General features: G+C 40.8%; 3 protein-coding genes across 9 annotated transcripts; 2 read left to right on the top strand and 1 right to left on the bottom strand.

Annotated features, from left to right (window-relative positions):
- The first annotated feature begins 4,616 nt into the window (after positions 1 to 4,616).
- Positions 4,617 to 5,515, top strand: LOC113083565 (nanos homolog 3-like). The gene has a single exon (XM_026254617.1). The coding sequence runs from the start codon at positions 4,660 to 4,662 to the stop codon at positions 5,161 to 5,163; it is 504 nt and encodes a 167-aa protein (XP_026110402.1). The 5' UTR covers positions 4,617 to 4,659; the 3' UTR covers positions 5,164 to 5,515.
- On the bottom strand, positions 5,355 to 9,499 carry LOC113083563 (uncharacterized). Of its 7 annotated transcripts, none has more exons than XM_026254608.1 (7): positions 9,430 to 9,499; positions 9,006 to 9,053; positions 8,800 to 8,888; positions 7,223 to 8,668; positions 6,608 to 6,741; positions 6,385 to 6,477; positions 5,355 to 6,255 (listed from the first exon to the last, which is right to left on the bottom strand). In XM_026254608.1, exons 2-7 carry the CDS (start codon positions 9,031 to 9,033, stop codon positions 6,156 to 6,158), a joined length of 1,890 nt encoding a protein of 629 aa, XP_026110393.1. In that variant the 5' UTR covers positions 9,034 to 9,053; positions 9,430 to 9,499; the 3' UTR covers positions 5,355 to 6,155. The 7 variants fall into 7 exon arrangements, with proteins under 7 accessions (XP_026110393.1, XP_026110400.1, XP_026110397.1 ...); XM_026254615.1 differs by having other exon boundaries at positions 7,229 to 8,668; XM_026254612.1 differs by having other exon boundaries at positions 8,800 to 8,885.
- A 48-nt stretch (positions 9,500 to 9,547) lies between these two features.
- Positions 9,548 to 21,174, top strand: LOC113083562 (coiled-coil and C2 domain-containing protein 1A-like). The gene is made up of 29 exons (XM_026254607.1): positions 9,548 to 9,690; positions 10,187 to 10,265; positions 11,355 to 11,496; positions 11,578 to 11,684; positions 11,793 to 12,020; positions 12,421 to 12,715; positions 12,845 to 12,954; positions 13,573 to 13,645; positions 13,718 to 13,807; positions 13,876 to 14,003; positions 14,102 to 14,174; positions 14,773 to 14,897; positions 14,970 to 15,081; positions 15,152 to 15,324; positions 15,471 to 15,593; positions 15,666 to 15,724; positions 16,637 to 16,753; positions 16,850 to 16,923; positions 17,138 to 17,196; positions 17,278 to 17,329; positions 17,405 to 17,504; positions 17,789 to 17,879; positions 17,962 to 18,171; positions 18,266 to 18,327; positions 18,394 to 18,466; positions 18,542 to 18,662; positions 19,327 to 19,403; positions 19,620 to 19,667; positions 19,753 to 21,174. The coding sequence occupies exons 2-29, from the start codon at positions 10,209 to 10,211 to the stop codon at positions 19,789 to 19,791; spliced, it is 3,018 nt and encodes a 1,005-aa protein (XP_026110392.1). The 5' UTR covers positions 9,548 to 9,690; positions 10,187 to 10,208; the 3' UTR covers positions 19,792 to 21,174.
- The last annotated feature ends 748 nt before the right edge of the window (positions 21,175 to 21,922 follow it).

Raw genomic sequence — 21,922 nt, 5'->3', positions numbered from 1 at the left:
TCCACGAGGGGGCGCAAAATAGCTTAAAAATATTTTAAATAAGACAAAAGCTTTAGAAGAAGCTAAAGCAACACCACCTCAAGAGTTTTCAAGATCTTGGAAATGTATTAAATATTAAAATAATTTACATTTTTATAAATTTGTATAATTTTGTCTTATGTCAAGCTGTAAAATATTGTATCAGGTGGCTAGTGCTAGAGTCAAAATAGACACTAAAATTGTTTCTGGTTTATCAAAATTATAAACCCTAAATAATTCAGGAATTGTGGAATTAAATTATTTTAACGTTACAAATATTTTGTTGTTGTTATACAAATTATTTTACTTTTTAAATTTAAATTCAGAAATGTAAAATGACACTCCTAGTATCAGTAAAAAGAGCTTCTTGGTAACTTAATTTACCTTTTAGTTTCTACAGAACTTTTTCAGTCTTTCTCCTGTCCAGAAAACCTTGCAGTGGAACAGAAAGCACAATGCTCAGTGACCTATGTACACACACACACATAAGAGATAATATCACACTATAATTCACCTGTGTGTGTGTGTGTGTGTGTGTGTGTGTGTGTGTGCAGCCTTACTGAAGCAGCTCTTTCTGTCTCAGTGTCCCACACCATCATCTGAGGGGTCAGAGGTCACGCAAAGATCCCATCAGTCACCTAACATGGACTGGCCCTTAAAGAGCACATGAGAATCAGTGTTTTCAAAGATACATTTTGAAAAAAGAAATGAAATAAAGGTATACCATATGTATAGAATAACCCTTGTTTTATATTTCTTTCATATTAACATCTCTCATGAATGCACACATCAGATCAATAATTACATTTATTATTTTGTACACTGAAACTGAGACCGGGGCAAGTTGTCACAATGCCTATGTTTACAGTACTATATTTCACTCAGAAGTCCACAAATATATATATATTTTACGTTGGTTTAAATTTGTTGATAATATACCTACCCTCATGCTATCTGAGAGGTACATAAGTTAGTTTATTCATCAGAAATTTAGCATTACATCATTTGTACATCAATCCCATCTACAGTATTGTTCAAAATAATAGCAGTACAATGTGACTAACCAGAATAATCAAGGTTTTTAGTATATTTTTTATTGCTACGTGGCAAACAAGTTACCAGTAGGTTCAGTAGATTGTCAGAAAACAAACAAGACCCAGCATTCATGATATGCACGCTCTTAAGGCTGTGCAATTGGGCAATTAGTTGAAAGGGGTGTGTTCAAAAAAATAGCAGTGTCTACCTTTGACTGTACAAACTCAAAACTATTTTGTACAAACATTTTTTTTTTCTGGGATTTAGCAATCCTGTGAATCACTAAACTAATATTTAGTTGTATGACCACAGTTTTTTAAAACTGCTTGACATCTGTGTGGCATGGAGTCAACCAACTTGTGGCACCTCTCAGCTGTTATTCCACTCCATGATTCTTTAACAACATTCCACAATTCATTCACATTTCTTGGTTTTGCTTCAGAAACAGCATTTTTGATATCACCCCACAAGTTCTCAATTGGATTAAGGTCTGGAGATTGGGCTGGCCACTCCATAACATTAATTTTGTTGGTTTGGAACCAAGACTTTGCCCGTTTACTAGTGTGTTTTGGGTCATTGTCTTGTTGAAACAACCATTTCAAGGGCATGTCCTCTTCAGCATAGGGCAACATGACCTCTTCAAGTATTTTAACATATGCAAACTGATCCATGATCCCTGGTATGCGATAAATAGGCCCAACACCATAGTAGGAGAAACATGCCCATATCATGATGCTTGCACCTCCATGCTTCACTGTCTTCACTGTGTACTGTGGCTTGAATTCAGAGTTTGGGGGTCGTCTCACAAACTGCCTGTGGCCCTTGGACCCAAAAAGAACAATTTTACTCTCATCAGTCCACAAAATGTTCCTCCATTTCTCTTTAGGCCAGTTGATGTGTTCTTTGGCAAATTGTAACCTCTTCTGCACATGCCTTTTTTTTAACAGAGGGACTTTGCGGGGGATTCTTGAAAATAGATTAGCTTCACACAGACGTCTTCTAACTGTCACAGTACTTACAGGTAACTCCAGACTGTCTTTGATCATCCTGGAGGTGATCATTGGCTGAGCCTTTGCCATTCTGGTTATTCTTCTATCCATTTTGATGGTTGTCTTCCATTTTCTTCCACGTCTCTCTGGTTTTGCTCTCCATTTTAAGGCATTGGAGATCATTTTAGCTGAACAGCCTATCATTTTTTGCACCTCTTTATAGGTTTTCCCCTCTCTAATCAACTTTTTAATCAAAGTACGCTGTTCTTCTGAACAATGTCTTGAACGACCCATTTTCCTCAGCTTTCAAATGCATGTTCAACAAGTGTTGGCTTCATCCTTAAATAGGGGCCACCTGATTCACACCTGTTTCTTCACAAAATTGATGACCTCAGTGATTGAATGCCACACTGCTATTTTTTTGAACACACCCCTTTCAACTAATTGCCCAATTGCACAGCCTTAAGAGCGTGCATATCATGAATGCTGGGTCTCATTTGTTTTCTGACAATCTACTGAACCTACTGGTAACTTGTTTGCCACGTAGCAATAAAAAAATATACGAAAAACCTTGATTATTCTGGTTAGTCACATTGTACTGCTATTATTTTGAACAATACTGTATGTCTTGGATGGTCCGAGGGTGACTACATTTGGAGTAAATGTTCCTATTTGATTGAACTTTGACTTCAAAATAAGAATATTAATTCCACTGTAATATTTTAGCTATAAGATGAGAATATAAGGTTCGTAATGAAAAGCTGAACTGTATTTTCAAAAAACAGCAAGTTTCTCCATATTGTTATTATTGCAATTATTCAACCCCTTTGACCTGCAAGGCATTTTGCTACGGCGAATAAAATTTTATGGAAACAATTTAACAAAGGCATCAGTAAAGTATTAGAGAAAGTTTGTTAATACACTTTTGAGTGATTCTGAGAATGGAACATTGATGAATCATGATCAAATTAGAATTGGCTCTAAACATTCATGTTCAAAATTATAAATTGTTTAATTATTCTTTAAAATCACCAATAAACTCTGTCTGTAAGTTTTTAGAAGCTTCTGTCACATCTCTACTACAGTCTTGGCCCATTCCTCACATGAAGAAGCTTTCAGAACACTGATAATCTTTGGTTTTCACACTGCCACTGCTTTCTTCAAATTCAACCAGATATTTGAAATGAGAATCAAGCCTGGAGACTGAACAGGTCACTCAAGAACATTCTGTGACTGATCCCTGAACCAAGCAGGTTCACACATTCATAGATTTGGATGTGTACTTTGGGATGACTGTCCTGCAGGAAAGTCCACTGATCATCAGCTTCAGTCTTTGCACCAAAGGCATCACACTTCTGGTGTGATGGCCTGATACATCAAAGAATCCATGATGTCCTTCATACAGTCATGATTTCCACTTCCTTCTACAGTAAAGAAACCCCATAACAGGACTGATCCACCTCCAAGTTTGAGGATGAAGATAGTGTTCTTCTGCTCATGAGCTTTGCCTTTTTTGCAGCAGACATACCGCTGATCCATGGGTCCAAAAAGTTCCAGTTTGGTCACATCACTCCATATAACATTCCTCCAGAGCTCCACAGGTCTACACAAATGAATTTGATCAAGTTCAAGTTGTACTTTTGTTGTTCTTGATCAAGAGTGGTATTTATCAAGATGTCTCAACATGAAGGCAATACTTGTCTAGTGTTCTTCTACACACTGCTTTGAAATGGTTTTCCTCCTTTCATCGGGTCATCGTGAAAGTCTTTGGCTGTACATTGCAGGTTTTTCTCAGTTGCTCTGATTTAACATTTTATGATATTGTGCTTTTTCTTCCACAACCTCAAATATTTTCTGGTAAAACACACTTTAAGCTAAGAAATAAGGCTGAGAGCTGTGTCTCTAGGAACTTTCAATGTCTTCGAAATCTTCATATAGCCTTAGCCTTTCTAAAGTAATATGATATTTATTCTCTTTAGCTTTTGTGAGATCTCTGTTGACATTTTTGCTACTCAACTTCAACACATGCATGGGCTGTATGTGTAACAGCTCAAGCTAATTCTGTTTATAATAGAGTTTCTAAAAGCTTAATTGTATTTTGAGACTGTTTTATTCCCCACCATGCAAATAAGTGATTTCAAAACAGCTATGTTGAATTGGGGTTTGAATAATTATGACTTAGCAGTATTATTAAAGAATCATATAACTCTTTAAAAATATTGCATTATATATTGACAATATCACTTTTAATACGACAGTGAACTTACAGACGCAATTTGTATTTTATCCTGGATCTTCTGAAATTAGATTGTATTTGTAACTTTACAAATGTATTTGTATTTGTATTATATTTGTAAAGTACTGCAGTCTCTGAGGGGTTGAGTACTTTTGATTGCAACTGTACACACACACACACACACACTACACAAGCAACTCCAGTCCACAGTTTAAAAGTATTTTTGCTTTACTTCAGTCTCCTCTACCAATCGTTTTCGTTTCAGAGGACACTTGGCAAACTCTTCGTGTCGTAATTGGTCTCCTGGCGTGACGTCCGCCCTTTTAAACCCACGCGTGCTCAGCGCGTGCTTCACGGTTCTGTCGCACTCTGGCGGATGCCATGGCATTTTCTCTTCTCCACTACATCCTGTCAGCTCATGGATCTATGGAGTCTGGAAATCAGGACTTTCAGCCCTGGAAGGATTACATGGGTCTGGCGGACATGATCCGAGGCATGCAGCGGCCAGCAGAGCAGCCAGACGCGGCCGATGACGCCGCCGCCTCCGCCGCGCTCCCGGAGTCTCCAAGCGGCCCGACGCGTGCGCACGGGACCGTGACTACGGAGAACAGAGACCCGGGACACGGGAAGAGCACCCGCAGCAACCCATCCGAGAAGAAGTTCTGCAGCTTCTGCAAACACAACGGAGAGTCCGAGACCGTGTTCACCTCACACTACTTGAAAGACCGCGCCGGGGCCGTGACGTGTCCGTACCTGAGCCAGTACGTGTGTCCCCTGTGCGGAGCCACCGGGGCCAAAGCGCACACCAAGAGATTCTGCCCGCTCGTGGACAAAACCTACAGCTCCGTGTACGCCAAAACAACATGGGGACCCGGACGTTTCTGACCCGCAGAAGACCTGGCCACGGTATACGAGAAGGACGTTTTTTACGAGTGGTTTTAATATTTAAGTTTTAAGCTTTAATTGTTCGATCCATAATGGCTTGTGTGTAAGTTTGCATGCATGTGTGTTTTTTGGTGTTTGATTTTGCACGTGTCTTCTCTTGTGTGCAGTGGGTTTTTTATTTCTATTCTTTATTTTTTTCCACTCTTTTCACTTTGACTTTAAACAAACTTGTACACAAGCCAATAGGCTCGCTACAGGTGCAACCACGTGTGAACCAGCTCTTGTTAATATTACTAAAAAAAGTATTTTGTGATACTCTGTGGTGAAATGTATATAAACGTTTTTAATGTTATTTAGCTGTGTTTCTCTTTAAAGCTGCCTGTATTTTGCTTTAATATTTAACAATCTCAATCGTCTGGTTTTATTTCTATTACTACATTTTGGAGAACATGATCATCAGATTTTGTTCCTATGGCATCAGGAAGTTAATGTACATTTGTTTGAAAATATGATGGTTTACTTTGTGACAAAAAACAAAGTGAACAACAGAAACGTGTTTTGTGAACTTTTGGAAACCTGTGTGTTCATTAGCACAGCACTTTTTTTTTTTTTTTTTTTTTTAAACATTACTTCAGAACCAAACACACGCCGCAATAACCAGAAAGATTCACTTTATTTATGCAGAATGTGTTTTGAACAGATATTTGGAGTGACTTATGACTTTAAGGTTATGACCCTTCAGTCTTGGGGATCGCACCCTGTGATTGACAGAATCACGATGTTTACTACTTTGCTTGAACCTCCTTGGTAAAGTGTTAACTTTGGCTCACTGAAACAGAGCAACTCTATGAATGTGCCTTTTACTCAAACAAGTGTAACTGAACCGTTGTAAACCAGTGCCTGCTATCTGAACTCATCAGTGCAAATTATTCTGTGTCTGTTCTTTCGTCAACATTTTCTTTCTGTCCCTCATATGATGCAGTAACATATGTTCAGAATCTGTTATGATGCCTATTTTTCTGAGTGTGGAGTGGAGGTTTTCTGCCTTGTTGTCCAAATCCAATCTGCCTGCGTGCGTCCATCAATAAGTGACTGCAAGAAAACATCAAAATTATGGTTTATGGTCAAAACTGTTCTTTACTGTTATTTAAAAATAAACCTAATGGTGTAAACCACACAATCAGAGTTGTTTCAAGTGCTCAAACTAAAATCCTGACTTACTTCAGAGAGGCAATATCTCTGATTAGGCCACATACAAGCTCTGTGGCATCTTCCAGATCACAGGAGGCTTCAGAGATGGGGAGATCCTCCAAACTGAGAAAACACCTTATGCTGTTATTACAATAAATATTGTGGACCGTAAACACCTGAAATTGAAACAACATCTAGAAACCTAAGCAGACCTCCGGTAAGATTCAAAGTCAGCGGTTGTCACTCGTCTCACCTCAGAGGGATGTTGTTGAGCTGGGAATCTGTCACCGAGTGCACGGATGAAGGGCTGGAGGGATCCGGTTCAGCGTCAAAACTCCCATGAGGCTCATGAGCATCACTCAGTACACTTACACACTCCGTAAACGACTGAGGATACAATTCAGTATTACTAACTTAATGCTGACTTTAAAGGATATGTGAGAGTTTGGGATACCACTGTAAATTCAAAATTAAAGTAAAAAAAAAAATACACCAAGTGGTTTTGGTATTTCAAAGGAATATTACACAAATTTTATTCTGGCCTTTTTCTCACCCAAAGCTGTCTTAGGAGTCTTATGGACTACTGTTTTGTGCTTTTATGACTTTTCTAGCTCTTAAAAGCACTTCAGAGAACATTCTGCACTATATCTTCTTGAAATATGGTTTTTAGAGTGATTTGTGAAACCTGATCCTGGAGGTACAGCATCTTTCAGAGTTTAGCTCCAACAAATTTGCATGGACATTAATTAAGTGTCTGAAAATCTTAATCAACTGATTCAGGTGTGTTGGTTAGGTTTGGAGCTAAACTCTGCAGGACAGTGGCCCTCCAGGAGCAGGTTTGGACTAGTGTTTGACAAGAATAACTCACTTGCACCTCTTCATTATCACCAGCCGATGGAGCTGCAGGTAAAGACAAACTCGACACGCTGTTGTTCTCCCAGTCTGCCTTGTTCTCAGCTGTGACAGTGGCGGCAACCTGACAAAAGTCTGAAGACTCACACTTATCTTCTGTCTCGTGGATTACAGGAGGTGCACTGATGTTCTCGTTGGCTGTGATATCCATGAGCTCCACACACTGTTCACTGCTGTGGTTTCTAGTAGAGACGTTCATGTCACATTCACACGGACTGCACTGCTTCATCTCGTCGCCTCCCATGACGAGTTCTTCTCCAAATTGGTTTGCAACCTCAGAAGCGGACGCAGAGGCTTCATCGTCTTCTTTGGGAACTTCAAGTGAACCGTCTATCACAACCTCTTCTTGAGCTGAAACACCAGTTGAGTCTTTGTAAACGTCAGCTAAATCCACAGGCACTTCAGTACCAATCTCAGTTGTGACCTCGCTGCTATCTTCCCTAATGTTGCTTTCAGTCGCATTTTGCTCCATGCATTCAGTTTCATTCTGCTCGAGAGGGTTTAGATCATCAGCATCATCATGGGATGGGATTGCATAATCAGTTTCATGAGTAACAGGCTCCCTTGACATGCATTTGACCAGTATCTGAACTTCACTCCCAGACTGCTCCCGTTCCTCCTGCACTGGTTTATCCTCCGATGCGTGAGAGGTTGTGAAGGAGGGCACTGAAACCTCTGACTCAGTAACTCCCTCATCTTCAACAGACATCTGGAGATCCTTTTTCAAACCATCACTCGTCATGACCGGCTTTTCGTTAGTGATTTCCCCCGCCTCGTTCTCCTGGCTTCCTTCAAACACATTCCCTCTAGTCGGCTGTCCCTTGAGCATCTTCTTCCTATCTCCAAGTCTGCACATTCCCATCCTCTTTCTTATTTTTCTCTTTACTAGAGGATCTGCAGAACTTGCATCTTCAGGCATCTGCATCTGGTCATATGAGGTCTCCGTTACGATCCCTGAAGAACCTAATTGTTCATCCATCTTGGGTTCGGTGGCTGTATACTCCTCATGTGACAACTCTCTCTCGGTTTGATGCTCATCGTATGGTAATTCAGAGTCGCAGTCATCTGGGACCTTCTCAGATTGATGATTTGAATTTCTTGTGATTTCACAATCTTCATCATCTAGCTCTACATTGGGCTTATCTAGATCAATAGCTTCTGTATTCAGAGGTCTAGAGAGTGTGTGCTTGTCGGTTTTGTCGAGTTCTGGGGTCTGTAGTGTGATCGCCGGAGTCTGTTCGGTCTCATGAGAGACCTCAGGTGGATTTGTGCCATTTCCAAGCTCATCGTTCTCATTATGGCTTGTTTTCTCTTCCAAGGAACAACAAGGCTGATGTTCATCCGGCTTGTCTGAGCAGAATGCATTGTGGGAGTCGTTGTTTTCTGACTCTGGTGTCAGAGTCTAGACATTAAGGTAAAGAGTTAAGTGAATCAACAAACAAAAACACAAATATGACAGTACAGTGGCATTAAAGCATATTGTAATTTTCTTTAAAATGTTATGTGATAGCATGTAATTGAGAGAGAAATCACCTGTTTGTCATCTTCAGACTGGTTTGTTTCTTCAGTGCTTTTCTGTCGTTTTGCTCTGGGCTGCGTCCTCTTAGGAGGTCTGAACTCTGCTAATAGATATTAAACTGCATCAGCATGTATACTGATGAAATAAATATGTAATCTAGCTCTAATCAAGCTTTTAGTATGAATTGACTGATAATTAGGTTTACATGGGTCCAAGGTACCTGTTGTCTTCGATTTTCTTTTGGCCATTGTCTTTAGTCCAGATTCAACTAAATTTATAAAAGTTAAAACATGTTAATGACACACTTGACTCTTTTCATTTGCAAACTGTAGATGGTTTGTTTAAAATGGTTTTTATACAGTCTTTGGTTAAAATGTATACATATTTCTTCCTTTAACCCAATTTTGTAAAATAAATACTTATAACCAATTATAAATCACTCTATCATATTAAAACAAACCTTTGTAAAAGGCACATAATTAATTTGACCGAGGCTGTCAAGTCAAATAAACGCGCGAAAGATTCGTGACGCTATTCGTGATATCATATTTTAGTAAACTATTTCTGCACATTTTCTCAGAGAAAACCAATTATGACAAGACAAACCATCATAAAGTGTAAAATATGGTTTAAAACTTCAATACATCGACAGGCTGGCGGTTGAACTACAGATCCTGCTGCGGGGCGTCGTTCCCGCGTGCCGTAAAGCGAGAGCCTCTGTCGTTGCTATGGGAAACCTGACGAAAAGCAGGAAGTGCTGGAGCTACATTGACAGCAGTGTAGATTTGTGTTTATCTCTGTGTTTATGACACTCTAGTGCAAAAACTTCATTACAGATAGCTTGTTCTTCTCAACGGAACAAATATATAACAGTTAACCCGCCGTCGGATGAACATTTGACCAAGGTATCGCGTTCAGATTTTTAGTAAACAGAGTCTGATGTGAGAATGAACCTCCTTGCTAGCAGAGACCTTGACTGAATTAGTTGTGATTTATATTGTAAATGAGCTGATATTTATTATATGGCTTCGTTGCGCTTTGCCTCCAACAGTTCTGGTGCAAAGTCAGCCAAAGATGTGCTTTGGATTAACCTGTTTAACTTGTAAACACTAACGCTAGCATGTTAAACACTGTGAAAACAATCGCTATCGAGCTTATAGTCAGTTAATGTAAGGTGACGCAGCTCTGGGAGAAATATTAAACTATTAAATATGTATATTAGGCCGTTGATTATGTCTATACATTGATTATTCAAACACAGACGTCATTATTCACGTAATGAGCTAGGAATGCGCTATGACGTCACTCAGTTTCTGGTGTGGTCGGTTGTGGTGTCACTGAAAGGCTGAAGCAGTGGCTGTTTGTAGTATTATAAATGCATTATTATTTTTCTCACTCCAGGTTTGAAGGACCTGTGGAGAAAATGAGTCGAAGCCGGAACCCTCCACAGAAGGGCCAGGGGGCCGCCAGGGCCAAACAGGTAATGATACTGTGGCCAGAATCACACGAAGAAGACATATTTGAAGTCAGCATGAAACGAGAGAGAAAAAAAAATAGAAAAAACTATTTATTTTCTAAATGCATGTTATAAATTATATTGTGAACTATTCCCCTTTGTATGTTTATTTATTTATGTATTTATTTTGTCTTATTCTTTATATCATGTTTAATGATTTGTGGTGATGTAAGGACTTTTCCAAATATTTAGTGCATTTAAACTGCATTCACATATAGAGTGACACACATATAGATTCTTAAAATGCTTTTGAATCTATAAATCAGTTTTGAGGGTTATTATTGCAAATTAAAACTAAAACCTATTAAAAATTGTCACTTGAAATAATATAAACATTAACCAAAATAAAATAAAAATAAAAGTATATATTTTTTATTCATTCTAGTTGCAAACGCCACATTTCTAACTGTCCTTTACTTTAAAGCGGTCATATGATGCCTTTTTAGAGATCATTATTTTGTGTAACAGAATATTTTGACATGCTTCAACACTATGTTAATGAAACCACACCTTCTTTGTTTGCATGAACATTTGGGTGGCATTATGCAAATATTTCTACATCGTGACGTAGACATGTGGGGGCGTGTTTGAATGAGCCACTTTAGGGGCGCGTGGCAGAGTCTTAACTTTGATAAAGGATATCTCTTTGGATTTGAGACTTTGGTCTTTGCAGCTTTACAGATCTTCTTCATGCACCAGGAGTTTGAAACACTCCAAAGAGAAAGGAAAAACTGAAATCGCATCATATGACCCCTTTAACCTGAATTACCATCATAAAGTGATAAAATAAATATTGAAAGGAAAATTTTTAAAACATTTATATACATATTAAGGGGAATGTATGTGCATAAAATGCTCTTGAATTTGCAACAGTTCATATGTAATGTTCAAACAAACTATAAACATTTAGGCATATTTACATGTATACACAAAGAATGACACACAACAAAATGACAAAAACAATAATAATGTAATTCAAAATATTGATAAAAACTGAAATAATATCTCAGTGATACAATAATAACCGCGTCTGTCCGTCCTCCCGTGTATCAGATGGGACTGCTGCTGGATTTGGCTCCTGACGGCGGTCTGGATGACTCCGGAGGAAATGATGAGGATCTGGAGGCGGAGCTTCTGGCACTGATGGGAGGAGGAGGGAGGAGCGGTCCAGCCGGCAAGAGACCCGGAGGAAAAGGTTGCCGTCTACCAACAGCAAGCCAAGCTTTGATCCCTCAGCATTTTTCCTAATCTCTCTGTCTGTTTTGTTCTCTTGTAGCTCCGGTGCCCATGGAGGACATCGAGCGGATGGCAGCGCTTTGTATGAAAGACCTGGACGAGGACGGAGATGACGATGGTGATTTGGAGAACGATGCTGATCTTTTGGTAGAACACAACCCTTCTTGTCTTTCTTTACATCACTACAGGCCACACATCAGATGAGATCCTTCTCTCAGGAACAGCTTTTGATTGACGTCGTTTTGTGTGTTTCAGGCCGAGTTGAATGATGTGCTGGAAGACGATGAGGAGCAAGTGGTCAGGAAACCTCCTCCGTCACCAGTGCCTCCTCAACGCTCCAGTGCAGCGCCCACATCCCAGAATGCACCTGCCAGCCTGGAGGCTCGTCTGCAAGAGCGCTTGGACATGTACCAAACCGCCATCACCAACGCCAAGGCCGCGGGGGAGACCAGCAAAGCACGGCGATACGACCGCGGACTGAAGGTGGGACATCGCCAAGACTAGAGCTCCACACACATCGACTGTTTGATGGGAGATGATAATGTTTAGAGCAAGGGTCTTCAGCCCCTCTGTCCTGCAGAGTTTAGCTGCAAGCCTAACTAAACACACCAGAGACAGATGATTAAGCTCCTCGAGACTGTTTAAAATAACCTCTGCAGGAGCCGGGCTGAAGACCTCTGTCTTAGAGAGCAGGCTGGCTGATGTGAAGGTGATATACAACAATTACTGCTCTTTATATGACACATATCTCACTAAAACAATTAGAAATACATTATTTCAAAAACATATCAATTTGAAGAAAAAAAGAATCCATAAGATAAGTCATTTATACTGTATTTAATAGAGTATATTAGTCTGAGGATTTCCGTTTTCCTGTTTTTAGACTCTACAGTCCATGCTGACGTCAGTTAAAAAGGGGAAGCCCATCAGTGAAGATGAGATTCCTCCTCCTGTGGCCACTGGGGGAAACCCCTCCGCTGCTCCGCAGGCCGAGCCAATCACAGAGCTAGAGAAACCAGCTCCAGCAAACACGCCACCGCAGACGGCCAACGTCAAGCCAGTCGCTCCGCCCAAACCTCAGCTGCTACAGCCTCCACCACAGAGAGTGACGGCCATGACACCCGATACACCCGCCATATCACCCCTCACACCCGGCCAGCCCAGCACACAGCACTCGGGTACACACACACACACACACACACACACACACACACACTAACCCTCTCACACTCTCTCACACACACACACACACACACTCTCTCATTAACTGTCACTGTGAAGCTGTGGTGTGTTTGTGTGTGTCTCAGAGCTCAAAGCCGGTGTATTAAGCAGACAGAGAGAGTATAAGCTGGCAGCGTTAAAGGCCAAGCAGAGCGGGAACACTGAACAAGCCAAACAACTCTACCAAGTGTTCAAGGTGAGGGAGTTTCTCCAGATCATGATCATCAGGTCCAATCTGGGACACTATCATTTCTCTGTTGCCCTATGCATTTTATGTTCATTAAGATTCAAAAGTTTGCGGGCTGTACTATTTATTTGGAAAGATATTAATAAATTTGTTCAGCAAGAATGCATTTAAGTGATCAAAAGGGACAGTAAAGACCAGGGTCATTACAGATAAACTGGATATTATAAATGAACTAAAAAAATAAATTTGTTACTTTAAAAAAAGTTAAATTATTTTTAACTTTGTTTATCAAATAAACCTGAAAAAAACACAGAAGTATGTAACGCCTCAACTGATTTCAACAATGATGATAATAAACAATTCTTGAGCATCCAATCAGCATTTGATAATGATTTCTGAAAGATCATGTGACACTGAAGACTGGAGGAATGATGCTGAAAATAAAGACCACAGCAACAAGTTACATTTTAATATATATTCACATAGAAACCAGAACAGACTTAATTGAAAGAAATCCATACTGAGCTCAAACGTCTGAACAGAAGTGTAGGTTTGTAGATTTACCTGGCTACACAGCACTAGATCATCTGAACGTCCCCTCACTCTCCGTCTCGCTCTTCTTCTCAGAGACTGGACTCGGTGGTGGAGAGTGTTGACCGAGGGGAGTTCGTGGACCTCAGCTCACTGCCGCCCCCTCCTGGTACAGCTCTACCTCACAGCTCTCCTCTGCGCTCGCTTCAGTCTGGTTCTGATGAAAGTGTGTGTCTTTCAGGAGATGTTGAAGTGCCACGCTCTGACCCTCCTCAGCAGTCCTCCAAACCAGCCGCCCCTCCTGCTGCACCCGCTGCTGCCCCAGACACAGGTGAGAGCGCGCGCATATGTGAGACGTCCCATTCACACACATCAGTTACATGTGTGTGTGTGTTTCAGCTCTCTCTGCTCCCCGGAGCGTCGCCGAGGCCTTACAGCAGCGCATGGACAAATACAGAGAAGCTGCAGAGAGCGCCAAGAGCAAAGGAGACGAGCGCAAGGCACGCATGCACCAGCGCATTATCAAGGTAACACACGTGAAGACGCGCTTCAAGAAGAGCAGGTGCTGTTTCATTAACCTCTCCTGTGTGTGTGTGTGTGTGTGTGTGTGTGTTCTTGACCTCAGCAATATCAAGACGCCATTAAAGCTCATAAAGCGGGACGGCCGGTGAATTTGGCAGAACTTCCTGTTCCTCCAGGTAACGCTGGTTTACTTGTTCCTAGCGAGGGCCAAACTTCTGACAAATGTCTTCACAAATATAGAAAAACCTCCTTAATGAGCCTCACCAGTGGAAAATGTTAACATATAGATGTGTTAAACCATATAATGTGTTAAATAAAATCTCTATATAAATCTGCAGGTGTTTGTAAATGTTAGAGAAGATGAGCGTCTCTAATACTCACCAAGACTGTGTTCATGTGTTAAAATAAAAAACACTGAAACCTAACAGCAGTGTGCATTTATAATTATCTAATTTAATTCATATGTAAAACAGAGACAGTGTAGTTATGGTTGTAGTTTCTGCACAGAATTAATTTAATTAATTATAATTAAATTAGAAAAAAGTCATAATTACAAGATATGTGAGTTTATGAGAATAAATAAATAGTCTCTCTTTTTTTGCAATCTAGAGTTTACTTCTTATTATTCTGTGTATTTTTTTTCTTGTTTTGGATTAAAAATAAAAAAGGCTAATTGTGATTTTAGTTTCTCCCCATTCAGAATTAGTTCTTAGAGTCTCATAGTAGTTAGCTTGTGCGCCTCAGTTTTGACTGTGTTAATGTTTGTGCGTGTAGGTTGTCCTCCGCTGCAGGGCACTGAGGGCGGCGAGCAGAACTTTATGGGCGTCCTGGAGACCGCTATGAAGCTGGCCAATCAGGACGCAGATGCAGACGCAGACGCAGATGAGGAACCGCAGAAGGTAGAGTCAGAGTTCAGCAGCGCCTCTAGAATCTGTGCGTGGGTCTGGTTCTTCATCTCTGTGTCTGTGTAGCCATCAGCTCAGCCTGCCGTTCAGAAATCCAGAGCTCCCGCTCCTCCGAAAGCCTCGTCCGCTGCAGGGACGCCCACCGGCTCCACTAACACCCCCAAACTAGGAGGGAAAGGTAGGTGTGCTGATATAGGGGCATTAACGTGTCGGCACCGCTGTGTGACGTCATCTGTGTGGTTGTGCAGCCCAGCAGCAGCTGGATTTCCTGACCATACGCCGACAGCAGTTCGTGAAGGCCGCGCTGCGCTCTAAAGAGATGAAGGACATGCAGGGAGCTGCTCAGCACCTGAGGAACGCTAAAGGACTCGAGCCCATGATCACTGCCGCCAAGGCCGGACTTCCTGTGGACATCAGCAAGGTTTGTGAATCACTGAGGCACAGTACATGAATCAGAATTGGTTCTGGAGGGTCAACGTCATTGACTGAAAGAGACAAGTTGAAAGTATAACTTTTCAAAGTGATCAGATGTGTGTGTGAAGTGTGTGTTTTATGTCTGGTGTCCAGGTGCCGGCCGCTCCGGTCAGTGAGGATGACTACAGACTGTCTCATTCCCGCTCGTCCGCTCTGTCTCCGCGCTCACTCGAGCAGTACACTCAGCTGATGGCACAGCTCAAACAGCAGCACGAGGTTATTACACAGATCTGATCCAAACACATGCTTTATTTACAGTCTATGTGACTTTCTGACGCTTGTTTCCAGAAATGCCTGGCGTACTCGCAGCAGTTCACTCATATGGGCAACGTAGCAGAAACCGCCAGGTGGGTTTTCTTTTATTATATATAGAAAACATGGTCAGGTAAGACAACAGGTGTTGTTCTGACTGATGAGTCTACACTGCTGTTGATGTTTAAAAAGTTGATGTTTTTTTTTCAGTAAATATGCATTAAATTTGCCAGTGTATGCATTAAAAGTGCCAGTTATTATTTCTATTTCTAATAAATGCTGTTCCTTTGAACTTTCTATTCTTCAAAGAATCCTTAAGGAAAATGCATAAAACTATTTTCAACATGGATATTAATCAGAAATCATGAGCAGCAGATCAGTATATTAGATTGATTTCTGAAGGATTGTGTGACACTGAAGAATATTCAGCTTTGATCACAGAAATAAACTACATTTGACAATATATTCACATAGAATTATTTTCAATTGTTATATTTTAAAATATTACAGTTTTACTGAATTTTTGACCAAATAAACGCAGCCCCAAACCTTTGAATCATAGTGTATGAAAACACACATTTGATCATATCGACCTAAACAAGCACTAAAAATGCAATTTTTTATAAATTGTATTTTATAGTACTGAATTTTCTTTTCTTTTTTTTATTTATTAATGGTGTAAAAAATATTAATTAAAATATATAATATTTATTAGAATCTGAGCTCTAACCATTAATAATAACATATATGAAATCTAGCCTTAAAGTGTATTTGTTTGTGAGTTGTTAGATTTTGTCTACATTGTAAAGACGATATGTCGTCACATGGATATTAAAACCTGAAATGAACATTTGTGGGAGCAGCAAACAGTCCTCATGAGGACAACTGATTCATAAAAAAGATAAATGCTGAGGGTTTAGTTTAAAGATTGCTGCGGAGCAAAGGTCTAAATGGAAAAAGCCCCCACGATAGAAAATATGTATGTATGTTTGTGTTTGTGTGTGTAGGTTTGAGAAGCTGGCTGAGGAATGCATGAGTAATATTGAAGTGCTGAAGAAAGCTCACGCTAAAGGAAGATCAGTTCCTAAATACCACACAGAGGAGCGCACCTTCAACTCTGTCAAGTGAGACAACACACACACACACACACACACACACACACACAGTCTGTCAGTGCAGTCGTCCCGCGGATTCACTAATGTCTTCATCTCTGTGTTTAGGATCTTTCCTAACCTGACGTCCAGTGAGATGGTGCTGACCATCGTGAAAGGAATCAACCTGCCCACTCCTCCAGGTGTGTGTGTGTGTGTGTGTGTGTGTGTGTGTCATAACGCTGTACACAGATGGTCACTGAAATACACTACCATTGAAAAGTTAGACATTTATTTATTTCTTTAAAAAAAAGTTTCCAGATTCCAACCTTTTGAACATCAGTGTCTATATTTAATACAAAACAATGAGATTCTGTCACAGAATGCTGTAAATGTTATTTTCTTTGTTTTCTCCAGGAGTCTCAGCCAACGATCTGGACGCGAGTGTGCGCTTTGAGTTCCCGTTCCCCAGCGCCGTACGCAACACTCTCACACTCTCCTACACACACACACACACACACACACTACTGGCATCTAACAGTGTGTTTGTTCCTTAGGAAGAAGCTCAGAGAGACAAAACCAGTACTGTGAGGAACACCAACTGCCCAGGTACACACACACACACACACACACACACACACATGATCTGTGGTGGCAGTAGCTGACAGTCTCTGTGTGTTTCAGAGTTTAAGGAGCAGTTCAAGCTGAACATCAAGCGAGATCACAGGGGCTTTAAGAGAGTGGTTCAGGCCAAAGGCATCAAGTTTGAGATCGTACACAAAGGGTGAGACTCTTAATCATCACTGACAGTGAGTCTGACAATAACACGCCCAGATCACATTCACCCCAGAAGAAATGACCTTACTAATGTGTTTAATAATGAATATGAAGTATAAAATCTTTAAAAACAGGCAATTGTGTCTTTGAATCTCACAATTTAGAATTTTGCGATGTATTCTGATCTCACAGTTCTGATGTTTTTCTCCCAAAATTCTGAGTTTCATAAGCAGTGTGTCTAATAATCGTGTGTGTGTGTGTGTGTGTGTGTGTGTGTGTGTGCGTCCGCAGCGGTCTCTTCAAGACAGATAAAGTGGTGGGAAGTACTCAGCTGAAGCTAGAGGCTCTTGAGAACCAGTGTGAGATCAGAGAGATCATTGATGTGAGCGGTTCACTCAAACTCACACACACGTGTCACATGCAGACGAGCGCTGGTGTCCCATGAGGCTGTGCTGCCGTTGCAGGTGTTGGACGGACGCAAGGCGACGGGAGGGAAGCTGGAGGTGCGAGTGAAGATCCGCGAGCCACTGTCTGGAGTTCAGCTGCAGCCGGTGACGGAGAAGTGGCTCGTCATCGACCCGCTCACACCCTCACCGGAGAAGGACAGAGAGCGAGAGAAGGACAGAGAGAGGGAGAAGGACAGGGAGAGGGAGACAAGCAGGGAAAAGGATCGGGTATGAGATGAAAATAAGTGTCGTTTACATTACACACAGGATCTTGCAGACAAGAAGAGTTGGACACAATCCACATAAAGCGTTTTATTTCCAGCAGGCTCCTTTGGATCCGAGATCCAAACCTAGGAACGATCACGACAGGAACTCTAAACCAAGGTAACACGCTAGCTGATCGTTCAGCACTGGTGTCCTGTGTTTAACACCTGTCTCTGGTTGTTTCAGCTCGTCTCCTCCGCAGTATAAGATGCACAGCTTCGGTCTGCTTCACCACGACAAAGAGAGGCTGGAGTGGAAGGTGTGTGTCAGTGACCGGATCGAGCTGTTGACTGGATCTAGAGTGTGTCTGGAGTCATTGTGTGTGTCTCTTTAGATCAACGAGTGTAAGAAGAACAGACGAGACCCGTCAGAGCTGATCAAGCAGCACATGGACGTGTGTCAGAGACTGCAGTGGCAGAAATCATACCTGGAGAAACATCCGGCAGCACTCACAGGTACCACAGGACATTAGAAACTCTGAACTACACTGCACTACAGTTCACTTCAAAAGAGTCCGGACAGGGGTTCATCTCTTTATAGACAACAGAGAATCCTGACTGAAATGTTTCATGGATTCAACAAAAATATGCAGCAACTCAACTGTTTTGAACATTGATAATGATCAGGACTGAGTTTCCTAAAAAAGCATTGTAAGCGTCTACGATGTACTTGAGCTCACAATGCTTTTGGGAAACACAGCCCAGAAATGTTTGAGCGGCAAATCAACTCTGAAGATCACGTGACACTGAAAACTGGAGGAATGATGCTGAAAATACAGCTGCGCATCACATGGATGAATTAACTTTTAATATATATTATAATATTAAAAAAGTCATTTTATGTTGAATCAAACTGTATCAAATGAATGCAGACTTGGTGAACAGAAGACACTTCTTTCAGAAATATAAAAAAATCTGTAGTTTTAAGAGAAAAACACCCTAACCATAAACTGCACTAAAATAAGAGGTTTGTTTTGTTACGAATGAGAGCATAAAATGCTGCATGTGGACTGATTGATGATTCAAATGATCCTTCTTCATAAACTGATTCACTCCAGTGCTACATCTTAAGAGTCCATCGGGTCATCAGTAATGCACTGTATCTCTGTCTGTTTCTCAGAATATGAAAATGTGCTGCGGAAGTTTGTTCACGGTCTGTCAGATTCAGTTAAAACGTTTTCCAGCCAAGGCAACAGGGTGAGCTAACCACACACACACACACACAGCACTGATGAGCTGTGAGGTGTCTGGTTTTATCTTGAGATTACTGAAGTATACTTCATGTTGACATGAAACACTCGTGCAGTTGCTCAGATGTTTCATCAGAAGCTGGATGTCACTTTTATCAAGTCGTTTCAACATTTTGAAATCAGTCGTTTAGATTCAAGCTAAAACGCTGTTCTGGTTTCTCAGGATGCAGCAAAAGACGCCCTCGGCCGACTGAAGATCGTGGAGAACGAGGTGAATATTAAAGCCTTCTGTCTCTGCTTCAGGCGCTTCATCATGTGAACTCACTGTGGTCTTCTTCACTGTCTCTCTCTCACAGCTGGAGTCAGTCAGGAAAAAACGGGCCATCAGAGAGTGACACGACTGTCTGCTTCTGAAATCATGAGAATAGAAATGAATCCTGACAGATATAAAAGAGCTGCAGAGGGAAGCACACACACACACACACACGTATGCAATTAAGCACCTTTGACATTGCTGCTCTTCATTACTCTGCGGTCCAGACCATCAAAACTTTCCTCAGTTTGACGTCTGAATGTTTCGAGGGAGATCAAACTGATCTCAGCTCATGCAAAAATAATCACCAGTCAAACACTAAAGCAGAAATCTCACAAAACACATCAACATTTAGAAAAAGAGATAATAAAAATCTGTTATAAAATAAAATAATAAAAGGGAATATTAGGAATAAGTGGATTTTATATATATAAATTAATTTGTGAGATTTCCCCAAGCAATGCTGTGTGTGTGTGTGTGTGTGTGTGTGTGTGTGTGTGTGTGTGTGTGTGTGTGTGTGTGTGTGTGTGTGTGTGTGTATCACATAAATGAAATAAGGGTTATCAGAGAACAGGATTACAGACGGTCATTCATTCCCTCTGACAGTTGTATGTACCTAACACTACAAAAGAGAAATAGTTATTTTATTTGAATCCAGTTTTGTGTCTGTCTTCTGTCTGATATGGCTCTTCCTAACCTCTCTTTCACATATAAACGCTGTTAATCTGCCGTCTTTACAGTAGTCTGTGTCCTCCAGTATTCCCAGATTAGGATAATGCCACTGCACTGCTGTGATATGGGAATAATCTCAGCACTCCAGGGAAGATGTTCAAGTGTGTGTTAGAAGGAGCAGATGCTGATAATATCCCACAATCCTGGATTATCCGCACCCCGCTGCTTCGGGGGAGGAGATGAAATGGGGCTGTTTCGGGTGTGTTTCGGGTGTGTGTGTTCTGGGTCTGTTTGGTTTGATAAGGTGGAGTGAGAGGTTTTGTATCCGGGTGATTCTGGTCATTCATATGCTGAGATCAGCATGTTTCTAGGAAAGCTGTCGCCTCTTCTTCTGTTTCTTCTTGTCTGTTTCAGAGTCCGAGAGTATCTGCTTTAACCCCTGACTGACACAGTCCAAACCTCTTGTTGTTTGTGTAGAGAAGATCTCAGCATGTGCAACAGTCAGCCATTATATCAACCGTTTGGTTGCGGGTTTTTTTTTCTTTTATTTGGCACACGATCACCTCTTAGGATGCTGTCTGAACCGTTAGCCTTCATCATCCTCGTTCACTCCAGCATGTACAGATCAGGTTCATTAGGGTCTCTGAAGGCAATCACTGCTAATGTATTAATGTATGTACTGATTTCCTGACGATGGGTCTATTATTTAAAGCTGCATTAATTTGTTAATGTGTCTATGGTGAAGGATATGATAATGCCTAATGTAATCATTAAAAATTAAAGATGACAAAAATTTTGATTCTGTCATCATTCTCTCATACTTGTGTTGTTTAAAATCATTGACTTTTGTATGCTTAAGTAATACAAAAGGAGATGTTTAGCAGAATGTCCTGGCTGAAAGCGAATGGGGACTGGGACTGTCATGCTCAAGAAACAACAAAAACACCTTTATGGTAGGTTATAAATGTTAACAGTACAACTTAACAAGCCATATTCAAAAGTTCACTAATTTAAGTAAGCTCTTTGAAGCTTTAAAAAATCTTATGGACTAAGTTCACACAGAATGCGTTCGTTTCTGAGTGGCCTCTTAAAAATATTGTCCTGTTTATTATAAGCACACACTTAAAGGGATAGTTCCCCCAAAATAAACTTTTCTTGTCATTATTTACTCATCCTCATGTCTTTTCAAACCCGCAAAGCCTTTATTCATCTTCTGAACACAAATGAAGATTTTTCTATGAAATCCGAGAGCTTTCTGACCCTGCACAGACACATAGGCCCAGAATCGTAAACAGTCCATGTGACATCAGTGGATCAACTGTAATATTATGAATCTACAAAATACTTTGTGTGCGGAAAGACAACTAAAAATAATGACTTTATAAAACAATTCTTCTCTAAATCATGTCATCTTAAAATTGTGGTTGAACCACTGATGTCACATGGACTGTTTACTTTTCTTAGCCTATGTGTCGCTATCTGTGCAGGGTCAGAAAGCATAACAAATATCTTAAATTGTTAAAGGTCTTCTAAGTTTGGAA

This window comes from Carassius auratus, unplaced genomic scaffold, assembly GCF_003368295.1.
Source record: "Carassius auratus strain Wakin unplaced genomic scaffold, ASM336829v1 scaf_tig00038819, whole genome shotgun sequence".
In the NCBI taxonomy this organism is placed as follows: domain Eukaryota; kingdom Metazoa; phylum Chordata; class Actinopteri; order Cypriniformes; family Cyprinidae; genus Carassius; species Carassius auratus.
The sequence above is the reverse complement of the archived record's forward strand: the minus strand, read 5'-3'. Positions and strand labels throughout refer to the sequence as shown.

Coding starts and splice junctions, on each gene's coding strand:
- LOC113083565 (XM_026254617.1), top strand. CDS start 4,660: ATGGCATTTTCTCTTCTCCACTACATCCTGTCAGCTCATGGATCTATG.
- LOC113083563 (XM_026254608.1), bottom strand. CDS start 9,033: ATGGCCAAAAGAAAATCGAAGACAACAG. Junction 6,742..7,222: donor GTGATAATGAAGAGGTGCAA/GTGAGTTATTCT, acceptor TTGTATCCTCAG/TCGTTTACGGAGTGTGTAAG. Junction 6,256..6,384: donor AGAGATATTGCCTCTCTGAA/GTAAGTCAGGAT, acceptor GTTTTCTTGCAG/TCACTTATTGATGGACGCAC.
- LOC113083562 (XM_026254607.1), top strand. CDS start 10,209: ATGAGTCGAAGCCGGAACCCTCCACAGAAGGGCCAGGGGGCCGCCAGG. Junction 14,898..14,969: donor CAGATGAGGAACCGCAGAAG/GTAGAGTCAGAG, acceptor GTGTCTGTGTAG/CCATCAGCTCAGCCTGCCGT. Junction 16,754..16,849: donor CGCACCTTCAACTCTGTCAA/GTGAGACAACAC, acceptor CTCTGTGTTTAG/GATCTTTCCTAACCTGACGT.